The sequence below is a fragment of the Umbelopsis ramanniana genome (assembly GCF_025399195.1).
Source record: "Umbelopsis ramanniana AG unplaced genomic scaffold K450scaffold_45, whole genome shotgun sequence".
Lineage (NCBI taxonomy): Eukaryota > Fungi > Mucoromycota > Umbelopsidomycetes > Umbelopsidales > Umbelopsidaceae > Umbelopsis > Umbelopsis ramanniana.
The window spans coordinates 33,768-46,807 of record NW_026252131.1 but is presented as its reverse complement, the minus strand read 5'-3'; the positions used below and the strand labels follow the sequence as shown (position 1 = coordinate 46,807).

At 43.1% G+C, this 13,040-nt stretch overlaps 3 protein-coding genes across 3 annotated transcripts; 1 reads left to right on the top strand and 2 right to left on the bottom strand.

The window, feature by feature from the left end:
* The first annotated feature begins 24 nt into the window (after nt 1–24).
* K450DRAFT_250022 (uncharacterized protein) lies at nt 25–4,397 on the top strand. Its single transcript, XM_051590496.1, has 5 exons — nt 25–1,166; nt 1,247–2,395; nt 2,563–3,201; nt 3,279–3,395; nt 3,813–4,397. The coding sequence occupies exons 1-5, from the start codon at nt 62–64 to the stop codon at nt 4,025–4,027; spliced, it is 3,225 nt and encodes a 1,074-aa protein (XP_051442798.1). The 5' UTR covers nt 25–61; the 3' UTR covers nt 4,028–4,397.
* A 138-nt stretch (nt 4,398–4,535) lies between these two features.
* Nucleotides 4,536–6,303, bottom strand: K450DRAFT_282252 (uncharacterized protein). The gene is made up of 2 exons (XM_051593427.1): nt 6,057–6,303; nt 4,536–5,964 (listed from the first exon to the last, which is right to left on the bottom strand). The coding sequence occupies exons 1-2, from the start codon at nt 6,291–6,293 to the stop codon at nt 4,657–4,659; spliced, it is 1,545 nt and encodes a 514-aa protein (XP_051442797.1). The 5' UTR covers nt 6,294–6,303; the 3' UTR covers nt 4,536–4,656.
* A 3,495-nt stretch (nt 6,304–9,798) lies between these two features.
* K450DRAFT_250014 (uncharacterized protein) lies at nt 9,799–12,382 on the bottom strand. Its single transcript, XM_051590495.1, has 7 exons — nt 12,203–12,382; nt 11,945–12,144; nt 11,556–11,878; nt 11,421–11,490; nt 11,072–11,339; nt 10,881–10,993; nt 9,799–10,810 (listed from the first exon to the last, which is right to left on the bottom strand). The coding sequence occupies exons 1-7, from the start codon at nt 12,318–12,320 to the stop codon at nt 9,983–9,985; spliced, it is 1,920 nt and encodes a 639-aa protein (XP_051442796.1). The 5' UTR covers nt 12,321–12,382; the 3' UTR covers nt 9,799–9,982.
* Between the last annotated feature and the right edge of the window lie 658 nt (nt 12,383–13,040).

Here is a 13,040-nt window from a genome sequence, read left to right as displayed (position 1 = left end):
AATCTTTTTTTTTTTTTCCCTTTTCTCTTGCTTTTCGACTTTCTTCTCTTGTTTCCATCCAATGTCAAATCGACCACTCCCTCCTGGTGGCGATGACATGCAACCCTACCGTCAGCCTCGTCCGGTTCGGACCCAGCAACCTAGAACCAGTCGACCCCCTCCTGCCAATTACAATGGCACTCGAACGTCAGCTCAAATGATGGAGGCTGGAAACACACCATATCGTAGAGTCAGTTTGTCCAGAGCCAGGTCATTGTCTCGACCAGAACGACAGAGACCAAGACCCGGTATGCTTCGTGATCATACTCGAGGAGAGATGGATTATCGACCACAAGCACCTCCCCCTGGTCGACCCCTCGGACCTGCAGAACAGCAGCGCCGAATGCGAGAACAAATGCAACAGAGAAATGCATTGCAGAGACAATCCACTATGCCCGGTACTGCTCCTGCGCAACCTCAAAGGATACCACAAGGTCCGATGCCACAGGGCCCGCCACCACCACCTCCTCCGCCGAAAGCAGTGAAGAAGAGCGACACTGTCGTTCGTGGTTGGTGGGGTTGGACTGCTCGTATAGCAACGTGCTGTTTCCCAAATTGGTTCATAAAAAGCTGTCTGCGGAAGCCCAATGCTCTCATGCAGCAAGCATGGCGAGAGAAGCTTACTTTGGTTTATATCATTCTTCTTGCCTGCTTGGCCCTTGCTTTCCTTACCGTTGGTCTTCAACGTGTTCTTTGCCCAGTTGTTCGCTTGTCATACCCTTATTCACAAGTTGTCGATGGTCATCGTGACAAGGTCTATCGGGAAAACGTCACCATCTATGGTTCCATCTACCCCTTTTCGGTTGCTCAGTCCTTTTTTTCTTCAAATGGTCTCAACTTAACCAAAGATTACCAAAATACCGATTTAAGCGGAATGTTTAATGCGGACTCCACCGGAGCTTGTCAAAAGTATGACGCTGGTCACACCCCAAATTCTTTGGGTGCCTGTCGAGTAAATGATCCTTATGGCGGATGGATTCAAAAGCCTGATAATAGCTGCTTGGCTTTGGCCGATCTGCAAAAGATTTACGCCTCTGCAGCTTCTCTCAGTTTTGATTGGGAAGACTTGCAGCCTAATGGAGTGGATAATCTGGCTCAATCACCATTATTAATTTACGGCGATAGTGGTAAGTGGATCATCACAACATGAATGCATCCAACCAACCCATATTAACAAAACCCAACCTTTTTCTTTACCTCATCACAGTCTTGAACATCTCAAACTACCTCAGTGCCAACACTCAGTTCTTCGGCAGCGCTGGCGATCTCATCTTGAAAAATGGAAGAGGAAATGACGCCTCATATTCTCTTATGAACAACCCCCAGACGAAAGACGCCATCCCCTGTTTACTGGCTCGTTATCAAGCTGGTGTCATTTCTACTGAAAACGGTGGATGTATCGCAGCTAATATTATCATGAATGTCATGATCGCTGTCATTATCGCCGTGGTTGTTATTCGTTACCTCATGGCTATTATCTTCCAATGGTTTATTGCTAGTAGTTTGGTCAAGCCTGGTGGTCGATCTGGCTTTTTGTCTTGGCGTTCCAAAGCCGGTGGCAATGACGATCCTGCGAATCATGTTCGAGCACCTACCAATATCTACAACAGTGCCGCTATGCAATCCAGCTCGTCCGTTAACTCATCCAGAGATAACTCTCCCACTGCTTCGCCGTCTTTGTCCGCTGTTGATTTAAAGCCCAATGTCGATATTGTCACTACCAAATTGTACACCATTCTTCAAGTCACATGTTATTCTGAAGGCGAGGAGTCCATGCGTACCACGATGGACAGTTTGGCGAACACAACCTATTCCAACAAACACAAGGTATTCATGGTCATCGCCGATGGATTAATCACTGGTTCTGGCGAATCTCGCTCAACCCCTGATATTGTCATTGATATGCTGGACCTCGACCCTACCATGCCTGAACCCAAAGCCTGCTCTTACTTGGCTATTGCTGATGGTGAAAAACAACTGAATATGGCCAAGGTTTATGCTGGTCACTACAAAGGTGTGGCATGTTTGGTGATTGTTAAATGCGGTACACCTGCTGAAGCCAAGCTTCCCAAGCCTGGCAATCGTGGCAAACGTGACTCTCAAATGATCCTCATGGCTTTCTTCCAACGCGTGCTGTTCAATGATCGTCTGTCTGAGTTGGATTATGAGATTTTCTGGAAAATGACTTGGTTGACCAAAGGTGTCACCCCTGACAAATTCGAAACTGTTCTTATGGTGGATGCTGATACCAAGGTCCTTCCCGATGCTTTGACCTATATGGTGGCTGCTATGGTCAACGACATCACTATTATGGGACTTTGTGGTGAAACTCGAATTGCCAACAAGCGAACTTCATGTAAGTGACTTTTTCCGAAAAAAAAAAAAAAACGAAGCCTCCTTTGCCCAAGCCCCCTCTCCCATTGTTTTGTTTTGTTCTTCATCTTCCTTTTTTCACCCTCTTTTGATTTGAGCCCCCTTCTGTCACACACGAAAAGCATCACTCATTGTTTCGCCTTCTTACAGGGGTCACCGCTATTCAAGTCTTTGAATATTATATCTCTCATCATTACGCCAAAGCCTTCGAATCCCTGTTTGGTGGTGTCACTTGCTTGCCAGGATGTTTCTCCATGTATCGTATCAAGGCTCCAAAGAATGGCTCATGGGTGCCTATTCTTGCCAACCCGGATATTGTGTTAGAATACAACGAGAATGTCGTCACTACTTTGCATGAGAAGAATTTGTTGCTGCTAGGCGAGGATCGTTTCTTGTCGACCCTTATGCTTCGAACCTTCCCCAAGCGACAAATGATGTTTGTTCCTCAGGCTCGCTGCAAGACCATTGTGCCGGATACCTTTTCTGTCCTTTTATCTCAACGTCGTCGCTGGATTAACTCTACTGTGCACAATTTGATGGAACTTGTTCTTGTTTCTGATCTCTGTGGTATTGCATGTCTTTCCATGCAGTTCTCTGTCTTTATCGATTTGATCGGTACAGTTGTCCTCCCAGCTGCCATCGTTTTGACCGTCTATGTGATTATCAGTGTTGCCTTGGCTGAAAACAGAAACTGGCAACCCATTATTCTGCTTTGCTGTATCATCGGTCTCCCTGCCGTGTTGATTGTGTTAACCACTCGCAAATTTATCTATATTCTATGGATGATTGGTAAGTGTCCTGCCGACAGTCGTGCTTTTCATGTTTTATGGTTTTTTTTTTTGCTAACCTTTGCCACTTTTTATTAGTATATTTACTGGCTTTGCCTGTTTGGAATTTGATCCTTCCAGCTTATTCTTTCTGGCGCTTTGACGATTTCTCATGGGGTGCCACTCGTGTGGTTGAAGGAGAGAAGAAGGACAAGGGCCACGGTGATGCCGATGGCAAATTTGACTCGTCACAACTGGTCATGAAGAAATGGGAGGAATGGGAAGCCGAGCGTACTGGACGTAAGGTCCTCAAGAGTGGTAGCCGTGGTAACTTGAAGACACCTGATTTCAAGCAATCCTACGACAATGGCAGCTTTGCTTCGCTTAGCCCTCCACCTGTCTTCGGCACTGTTTTCCAGGATCGTAAAATGTATGGCTCCACCTCATCTTTGTTGATGGGATCCAACTCACCTTATAGACCTGCTTCTGTGGTAAGCTCAAGAGGTGGTACACCAACTGGAAGCCCTCGACTTGGACCTTACCATGTCGCGCCTGTCAATATACCTGAAATGAACCGACCTTCGACTCCCATGATGGTTCCTAACCGATCTTCCGTCGCCGTTGACACACCTTACGAAATGCAATCTTTTAACCAACCACATAATAGCCCTAGAAGAGGACCTACAGCTCGCCTTCCCCCACATCAACAACCACCCACCATGCTGATAAGTCCCCAAACCTTGCATCAACAACAACAACACTCTGATGATGGGGATGAATCTACTGACGGCTCATCCAACTCGCACTTGACACATGAACTCCTTTCACATCAAGGTCGCCGCATCTAAACAGCATACATCGTAACTTTGTTTGCTGAATCTCGACAATTCCATTTAGTACCTCATTTTTTTTTCTTCTTCTTTGTATTTCACCACTGCTGCTGAAATCGGTTCATCTCCATTATCTCATTTTCACACTGTAAACCTCGCCCTCGTTTCCCCCCAGCCAAACCTTGCTAATCTCGATTTGCTGCTGCTACTGCATCCTTTGTAATTTGTCCTTCAGCTTGTCATCTTTCTCCCTATACGTTGTAATATCATCCTCGTTATATATCTGATTTTCTTTTTCCATTTATCAAATATACAGACTCTGCTGTTCACTGTGAGTGTTCTGCGATGTAAGCTGTGCAATTATAAAAGCAATTGAATCTTTGATATATTGGGGTTTGCCATCGTCGACCATTTTTTGGGGTGAATTGGTTTGCCAGGGAAAGAGTAAGGTACTGTCTGTGCAAGGGAAACATACTCTCAATGACAGAGATATCGTTGACCCCCGCGAATACATTGCATACTGTAAGTGCAGCTACTGTAGCAAAGCGTTTATTTGCTTTAATTACTGGTTTAGAATGAACTAAAACTCTATGACAGGACTTTTTATCATTCTATAAATTGCAAAAGAGACCTTTTTCAACCGCCTCTCAATATTTTCCACCATAATAGTCCTTATGGTGCCCTTCCTTGTAATAGCCCTTGTCGTGATCCTTGTCACCATCCTTCTTGTGCCAGTCCTTGTCGTCATCCTTTTTGTGCCAGTCTTTATCATCATCCTTGTCCTTATGATGCCAGTCATGATGGTAGTCATTGTCGTTATCAGTGTGGGTATGGTGATTGTTGGCATCGTTGGTTGTCACGGGAGCAGGTGCAGTCGTTGTGGATCTGACAACGCCTTCACTTGAATCAAAACTTATACTGCCGGAGCTAAATGGCACAGAAGCAGTCAGAGTTTGAATGCTGCTGCTAACGGTAGTAATTGAAGGCTGAACAGTCGAGCTGACAACGTTAGGAACAACATTAGTCGGTCTACCTGTAGCCGATGTTGACTGTACATCAGGTAAGCAAAAGTGGTAATTATCGCATGGCGGGGTATCGTGGATTTCGACACCATTGAGGTGCTCCCACATATACGATTTTGCGTAGAATCTGCCCTCAAAGACACTTGAAGAGCCATCAATGATATCTCCCAATGGTGCAATGACTACTCCTGTAAATGGAGATCCAGTGTGTCTAATAATAGTAAAGCTTCCTGTAGAAAGGTAAGCGCCGGTTGCATCAACCGGATAGAAGTTCCAAATAATTTTGCATGAATTAGCTCCTTGACTGGGTTGATTGGTACTAATCTCGTAGGTAGTTCCGTCATAGACTGGCACATTGATAATCACAGTCTTTCCATCCGTTGGATATGGGTCACTGGGACCATTCCAATTTCCTATGCCGAGCAAAATGGCTTTCGGACTTGAATGTTGGGCAAGAAGAAGACAAATCAGGGGGTTTAGCTGACAGGGCGTTAGGGTCATGACGTGATAACAATTGGTTGATAAATCCTCGTAGTAGGTTAGGTCGCCATCTTCCTGCAAAAGGAGATCGGGTACTTGCGTAGCCATTTTCTGACTCAGGGTAAGCACGTCGCTGCGAACGGCATCGAAAGGGAACGGTGTGTCGACATTCGCAGGCGAATCGCATCCTTCGTTAAGCTGAAGTCCCGCGCCACTGCCTCCAGTCCACCAGTGGCCATGAACATCTGTGTCAATAGAAAGAATGTCGCCACCTACGGCCAGAGCCAGCTCGTCCCAAGGTACTGTGTTCTCTCCATAGCACGTTGGCTGGGTATTTGCATTCACGACGTAATTGGGAGCATTGAAGTTTCCTTGTACAGCTAATCTGCCCAGAATATCTTGACCGCCAAACGTGGTGAAATCACCAAAGACAATTGCATTGAATTCTAAAAGCTATTGATAAATAGAATGAAAAGTATGGTCCAATCATTAGTGCTTTGATAGAGGGTCACGATATATTTCACTTTTTCTTTTCATTTTGTTACCTTGGTGATTGTACCTTCTCCATCGTAGGTACATTCACAGAAAGGAAGTCCACTATTTAATTTTGATAACGGTGTTACAGCTACACAGGATAAAGCATTGCGGTCTTCTTCAAGTCGCTCTCTAAATGACTGAGGCGAGGTTACGGTACAGTTTCTGAATGGTACCGTTATAAATTTGCCTGCTTCAGCATACTGAAGCAGGCACAGAGCCAACACAATTGAAGTAATCTGTAACATTATGGCGTTTGATTACAAGTAATTTTAAAAAATTTACTTATTCTTTAAATACGTCTAAATGCTTCCATTGATACATTATCGATTTGTATAAATGAATTTTCAAGGTTATTCCGAAAAAAGGGTTAAACGCCTCACCCACCCCGCAAACAAGTTTAATTTGCTCATTTCAAGCATGGGCACTCTTCCATCCAAGGTGTGGCTTGAACCCTATTATTCACATCAGTTAGTAAACTGCATTATTTTTCATGACCTGGTCAAAACCTAGGCACAGGAGACTCCTAAGCTTGGTTAAGATCTCATGACTATCAATTCCATAAACGTATGTAAATAGTCTCCTCTTACCGTTACTAATGTTTTGAGAAGTGTGGAAGAGGATGTTTTGATACACTAGTAAGTGAGCCATCATTTTTTTTCGCTAAGATCAACTTTTTATAAATTGATCTAATATCTCTATTTGACATCGCCCATAGGTGACAGACTTCATCGCTCGTGAAAGTAGAAAATGTCGAGGGGATCAGGGTACACTACTCCTGTTGGTAGGGATGCAGTTTTTCAGTTTTATAATGCAACTTTTGTACCCGTGATAGATTAAGTTTAATTGCAAATTGCATTAAGGCAAGTGTGAATAAAGACTTCGAAGACAAGGCTAACTAGTTTCTTTGTATATCCGATATTCCTCTAGCAATGATCGTCAGTCCCGAATAATCCATCACAAAGGTTCCGTCTCGTACAATCAGCGCAATTCTAAAGTTACAAAGAAAATGTAAAATTCAAAAAGAGAGAGAATAAAGCGAGAAATTAAATCGCTCAGATGGAGTCCTGGCGGGCCTGCTGTGATTATATAGGACCCTATCGGCTTGTATTAGGGGAAGAAATTTTTAACATAGTTCCAGATAAATGTCGGATGCAGTTGTACACTTACATTGACATTATATCAAACAGAGCTATACCAAGGACGAGAAAGAAAGTGTAGAAAGTGCAGGTGATGTTTCAATGGGTTTACTATAGCAGTGCGGCATATGTTAAACCCGAGCAGATATTGACATATTTAATGGCACCAGCAGTACTTGGCGGCAACACTTACACTACCTCACCACAAGATGTATAGCATCTTCCAATTTGGTCAGCGCCCCATCTGCAAGAAAAAATATTATTTTACAGAATATATGAGATGTTAGCAAGAGACCTTCGCATTCTTGAGGTAATGGGGAGGATTGCCGAAAGGGATCGCCAATTTTATTTACATGTCCGAAAATGATGGATGTTTATCAGACTCCCATTATAGATTCAATTTACTCTAATTGAGGGTGGTCGGATTGAGACATCAAATGTTGGCTAACATTTGAAAAGTCATACAGCATAGACTGTCAATTGCCTAAGAATAAACAACCAGTAAAAGCCAGCATAAGTCATCGTGATGGTCGTTTTTAGTGGCTCGAGTATGATGTTAAGCAAGTATTTATTACTAATTTAACATACCGATAGGTTGTTGTGAATACTCAAGGAATGAACAGTATTAAAGGTGGAAAACAAAAACTTTATATACAATTGCCAGGATGGCTCACGACATGATGGTTGAAGAGATGTTTAGATCGCTAAATACAAGCTGCTCCGCTGCCCCTTAATACCCTGCATATTGAATGCATCACATTTGAGGCAAGCATGAGTACTGTCATTACATCCAGTACATGTTTCTAACACCAAGATTGCAGTCAATCATTGGCCCGTATATTAGCTTTTGTTTTTCAGCATCTGATAGCACATTTTTTCGTGTCAATGATCGGGTAGGAAGTAAGAGAAATTTTAGATCAACTTGGCAAGCATGCAACAACCCACGCCATTTATGGTGATCCGTCTGGTTTGATATAGTTTATTTTAACTACATTGGCTTTGCAGCAGAGCTCCCAATCATGAGAAATTAAGGTGGCATTATCGTCATACTTTCGTGATAGTACCTAGCATTTCAGAGGACATATATAAAGATTAACACCAAGCTTGAATGACTGATTCCATGAAGAAAAAGCGATACGCACAGTAAGCAGTCTAAGAGCAAGTCGTTGGCAACCTAGCAGAACAGATCATTAGTGTTTATGTGTCATTTAATTGAGAAAAGTATGTGCTAAGAAGAGGTGACGGACCTGTGTAGGATAGTGTTTTGTTTCAAATTTGCCTTGGTAACGTAAGTTCTATTTCTTTGCACGGCATTTTTCCAGGAAGGAAATAATTACGGTAGCTTGTTTAGCAAGTGGTGTTGTGCACGTTTTGTAATGTGGGTTGGTTTGCCGAAGAGAGATATGCATCTAGCTTTTTGAGGTCTGTCCTGTTATACTACTTCATATTAGTACAAATGCAGGTGCGAATTACAAAGGATTCATCTTGCACAAAAAGCTCTTGTCCTTTCAGCTCTTTGATAACGATAGTCAGAATTACTATTTCAAATTTGAGTTTCTTCGTGTGTATGGTAGCCAGTATAATCGCAATAAGGTCCCCGCACTGGAGTAAGGTACACGTGTCGATTATGAGAAAGCTTATTTTGTTTGTGGCAAACATTTTAGTTGGCTAACTTCTTTTCGTTCTGCTCAATTAAGTGATAGTAGCAGGATGTAACATGAAAGAATATCACGGAAAAAGTCGAGGCTGGTGGAGGAAAAGATCAAAAAGAAGAACACGTAAAGATTTGCTTCAGGTGTTAGCAGAGAGATTTTCATTCGAATGGTGTGCTTTGACTTCGTTGTATGAGCCTTGCCACCCAAGCAAATATTTACTACAATTCTTCAATTTAACAGGCTTAATGGGACTGTATCGCTGCCTTTTTTGAAGATGATTAAAGAACGCATGGTAGTCAACTTCTGGATCAGGTTTATTATCACATTGGTAGCCAATGTTTACTATATTCCCACTTCAAACCTTCCTGATCAAGCAACCTATAGAAAGGGATACTTCTTAGCATAATATTGGCCCAGATGGACCTCTGCTTTTAAATGTCAACAACACTATGGCAGTTTCTATCCACTGCAGTCTCCTAAGATGACATCCACCGAGAGCCTGTCTATGGTGAGTTTGACACACTGCGGCACTTTCTTCAACTGGACTGTTCGTCGTGATGAATGAGTGGCTGTTTCATTATAAAAAGTATTACTGAAAGTGGTTTATAAACGAAACGGCAAGAGACATATGGACCAGGTATGCGCGTGAGACTAAAGCTTTTGATTCTTCGGTAAAGCAAACATGATTGGCAAGGTCTAAACACTTTGCTGTGATTTTTTTCAACGACTTGTGACTTATATAGCAGCTAGATGAGATTTCAACGCTCGACCTCTACATGCTACTGGAATATTCATGCTTGCTAGTTTAGAGAAGCGATGAATAAGGACATGGAGTGCGTTGGACTAAGAAGTCAATACCGAAAGCTATTGATACGTAGTGCGCTTTGAGAGAGAGAGGTACAGACCAACGGTGAGCATGCATTGGCAAGGGGAAAGGTGAGGTTCAATACTTTTCGACATTTCATTGACAGTTTTTTTATGGAGAATATTTATTATAAGAGCAAAATGCATGTCTCAAAACGGTATCTATGACTTTTTGACCGGCCTTGAGGATGATCACTCACAGAACTAGGATACAACAGTGATCCTTCGTTAAATTCCATCAGTGATCATCCCAGCAGGTCTAGAGGAGGTGTGTGATAATTAATAAAGGGGGTCTTCATTTGCAGAGGCAAACGGGTTGCCTCCCAAAATTCCATCAAAGTACTCGTCAAGATGAGCCCAGTCTTCAAGACAAACAACACAGGCAATGTATCCGTCAGGTCTGAGGACAACAATGACACCACTCTCGTCGCTGGGAATGCCGTACTTGGCATGAGCAGTTTGTTCCCTCTGTTCAGCAGCCGTCAAGAAGGTACTTCCGTACATTGCCTGTCCACCAGTACTCGAGTCATCTTGGTTTTCACGGTCGAGAATAACGGTAGAATGAGTGCTCAAAAATCGATTGACTTGGTCGCTGGTGTTTTCGATGACAGAAACGTCAGCGGTAGTCACAGTATGGAAGGCAAACAAGTCGCCTCGCTTGTATTTGTACTTGGTATAAAAAGCATCTGATTCCTCCAAATGAGCAGACCAGCTTGATAGGTTATATTGAACCTCATCATTTAAGTCGTTTGTGAAAACCATAATATTAAAGATGCCGGGGTATTTTGTGATGGTGAACAAGCGTAGTGGGTCAGATTTCTTTTGGCTCTTAAGGTTGTATTGACGCACGTCAAACACATCGGGAGCACGTTGACCAGGACGAACCGTAGTAGCTGATTTCCAAAAGGCGTAGTTTCTTTCGATCGCACCGCTTCCATCCCAGCAGAGTTCGTTAGCATTGTATGATGGGCCAACAGTGATATTGGCACCATTTCGTTTGTAAAGTAGAGCCAGTTCCTTCTCATAGGATGAGTTTAGGCCAGGTGAGGTGTTGGCCGGGGTCATATTTGACATGACACGAATAATTTTGGCACTTGTTTCAATAAACTGCACATTGAAAACGCAAAAAGTTAAAGAGAAGGAGCATCAAAAGAAAAAATGGAGTATGCATGCGTACCTGTTCAGCAACTTCTCTACGTTCTTGCATGTAGGTGTTGAGAATGGATTTGTCCGCGAGGCCGCTTTCCATAAGTTTTAATTTCCAAGCCAAGTTGAAGGAGTCCATGATGCCTAATTGTGTCATACAGCAGTCATTGTTAGTGTTATGGTTCGCTTGGATCACTTGTCATGTTTTAATAAAAGTCATACCTGCTTGCATACCGAGGCCACCTCCTGGAGAATGTGTGTGGCAAGCATCACCTACTAAGATAACTCGTCCATCCGCTGCGAACCAGTCAGCAGATATTTTTTCTTGAATCTTGAAGATGCTAAACCATTTAACCTCTCCTATCTCGAGGTTAAATCCACTATCAGAGTACGCAGTAGAAATTTTTTCGATAAATTGATCTATACTGAGATAGTTTCTGATATCTCGGTAGTTGGCAACATCCTTGGCAAGCTCCGGGCTACCCAAGTACTGGAAAACGATTTTGTGATGAGGAACGGTTTTTATCAGACAGGCCAATTGCCGAAAGATGCACACGGGGAAATAACTTACCATGGCTAAACGGGTAATTCCATTGCCCCAGTGGAAGGCAACTGCAGTGCCTTTGTCGGTGTAGAGAATACTGTTCAAACAACGCTTAGTCAGTGTTTTTAGAAGCTTGCAGATATACCATAAACTACCACTTACTTTGATTGATCAATTGCTTCAAAATCAGTCTTCACAACAGCATCAACAATGCCCCAAACCATGTTAGGTGTATCACCAAGAGTGGTGATGCCCATGGATCTTCGTACAAAACTGTGCGCACCGTCAGCTCCTATCAGGTACTTGCAAGTCATGTATTCCAATTCTCCGGTTTCTTCATGCTTCAATGTACAGAGGATGGGTTCTTCAGGATCTGTGGGCACTGACACATCGACCAAACGAACGCCAAATTCGACCTCTTGACCAAACTTTTGAATGTCCTTTTGAAGGGCATCCTCAATGCCTAATTGAGGATGAATTAAGTACTGCCAAAAATGTTAGTTGGCTAGAACATGACCGTAATAGTAGATTTGGCTTTTCCACACACTCACATAATTATAAAGTGAGTCGCAATCCCAACTTTCTGTCTTCTTAGTGAGTTTGCCATTTCTCCAAAATCCTTGCTCTGTCACTTGATGACCATTGTTCACCAGATTGTGTGTAATCTCGGGACCGATGACTTGCTCAAGAACTTCTAGAGTGCGAGCCACAACACCAATAGCTCTTCCAGTAGTGTGAACCTTAAGCTTATCTAAAGGGTGATTTAGTAATGGGCAACTGACATGTTGAGGAAGGGCCAGACTACCTACCTATGAGTCGAAACTGCAATCCCAGCCTTGCGAGATTGCTGGCGAGGAATGCTCCAGCGGGTCCGGCACCCACGATAAGGACAGTAACATGGCTATTGGAGTCTTGTTTAGCAACCATATTCCAAAGAGAATGCTATTGCAAACGAAGTGAGCGGTGAAACAAAACTTGAAGAAAGAATGCTTTGTCCCACCGGAAGCGGGTACGATGCAACGATAACTTCCAGGACTGCACAAAAAATTCAGCAGTCGTACAGAATCATCATTACTTGTGTTCCTTACTTCCCTCTCCGAAGGTTTGAGGCATTTTTATTGAATTTGTCTTATAGAATTCATCCTCAAATCGAATGAGAGCTTTCGAGGATACTCTTCGGCCACTTTACGATTGTGAGATGGGTCATAGCGAGAATAAGGTTTAAGACCTGATGCAGGCACGGTTTGAGATTCACGCAAAGCTTGATGAATCATCCGCTGTAACGCAAAAGCGTGGCAACTCCGGAATAATTTCTTCCGTGGTTTTCGTTTCAACCTCATCAATTGCTCGTTATGTTCATATTATTTAATCCAGTAACACACCAAGGTGCTATGGTTTCAAATTTTTGCTACGGACATTTAAATAGCCGGCCCATGGTTTTCAAGGTTTCTGTGATACAATGCTGCTGACTTTGGCGAAACTTTGCTGATCTTGCGTCGGGCTTTAACAAAATATACTCATCCATTGCCCTGTTAGCACAGAGAGGATAGAGCATATACATCTTTGATGATACCTATAAATATAAGAAAAAGAACTCAAAGAAATGGGTACATGCGTCTGGACCAGGCAGACTCCGCCAGCTGCGAA

Bases quoted from the DNA above. Each gene is read 5' to 3' on its own strand.
- K450DRAFT_250014 (XM_051590495.1), bottom strand. From the start codon at position 12,320: ATGGTTGCTAAACAAGACTCCAATAGCCATGTTACTGTCCTTATCGTG. The intron at 11,879-11,944 runs GTGAGTGTGTGG...CATTTTTGGCAG, and splicing joins GCGACTCACTTTATAATTAT to TACTTAATTCATCCTCAATT. The intron at 10,811-10,880 runs GTACGCATGCAT...TTCAATGTGCAG, and splicing joins GTAGAGAAGTTGCTGAACAG to TTTATTGAAACAAGTGCCAA.
- K450DRAFT_250022 (XM_051590496.1), top strand. From the start codon at position 62: ATGTCAAATCGACCACTCCCTCCTGGTGGCGATGACATGCAACCCTAC. The intron at 3,202-3,278 runs GTAAGTGTCCTG...ACTTTTTATTAG, and splicing joins CTATATTCTATGGATGATTG to TATATTTACTGGCTTTGCCT. The intron at 3,396-3,812 runs GCCACGGTGATG...TTGACACACCTT, and splicing joins AGGAGAGAAGAAGGACAAGG to ACGAAATGCAATCTTTTAAC.
- K450DRAFT_282252 (XM_051593427.1), bottom strand. From the start codon at position 6,293: ATGTTACAGATTACTTCAATTGTGTTGGCTCTGTGCCTGCTTCAGTAT. The intron at 5,965-6,056 runs GTAACAAAATGA...ATTTATCAATAG, and splicing joins GAGAAGGTACAATCACCAAG to CTTTTAGAATTCAATGCAAT.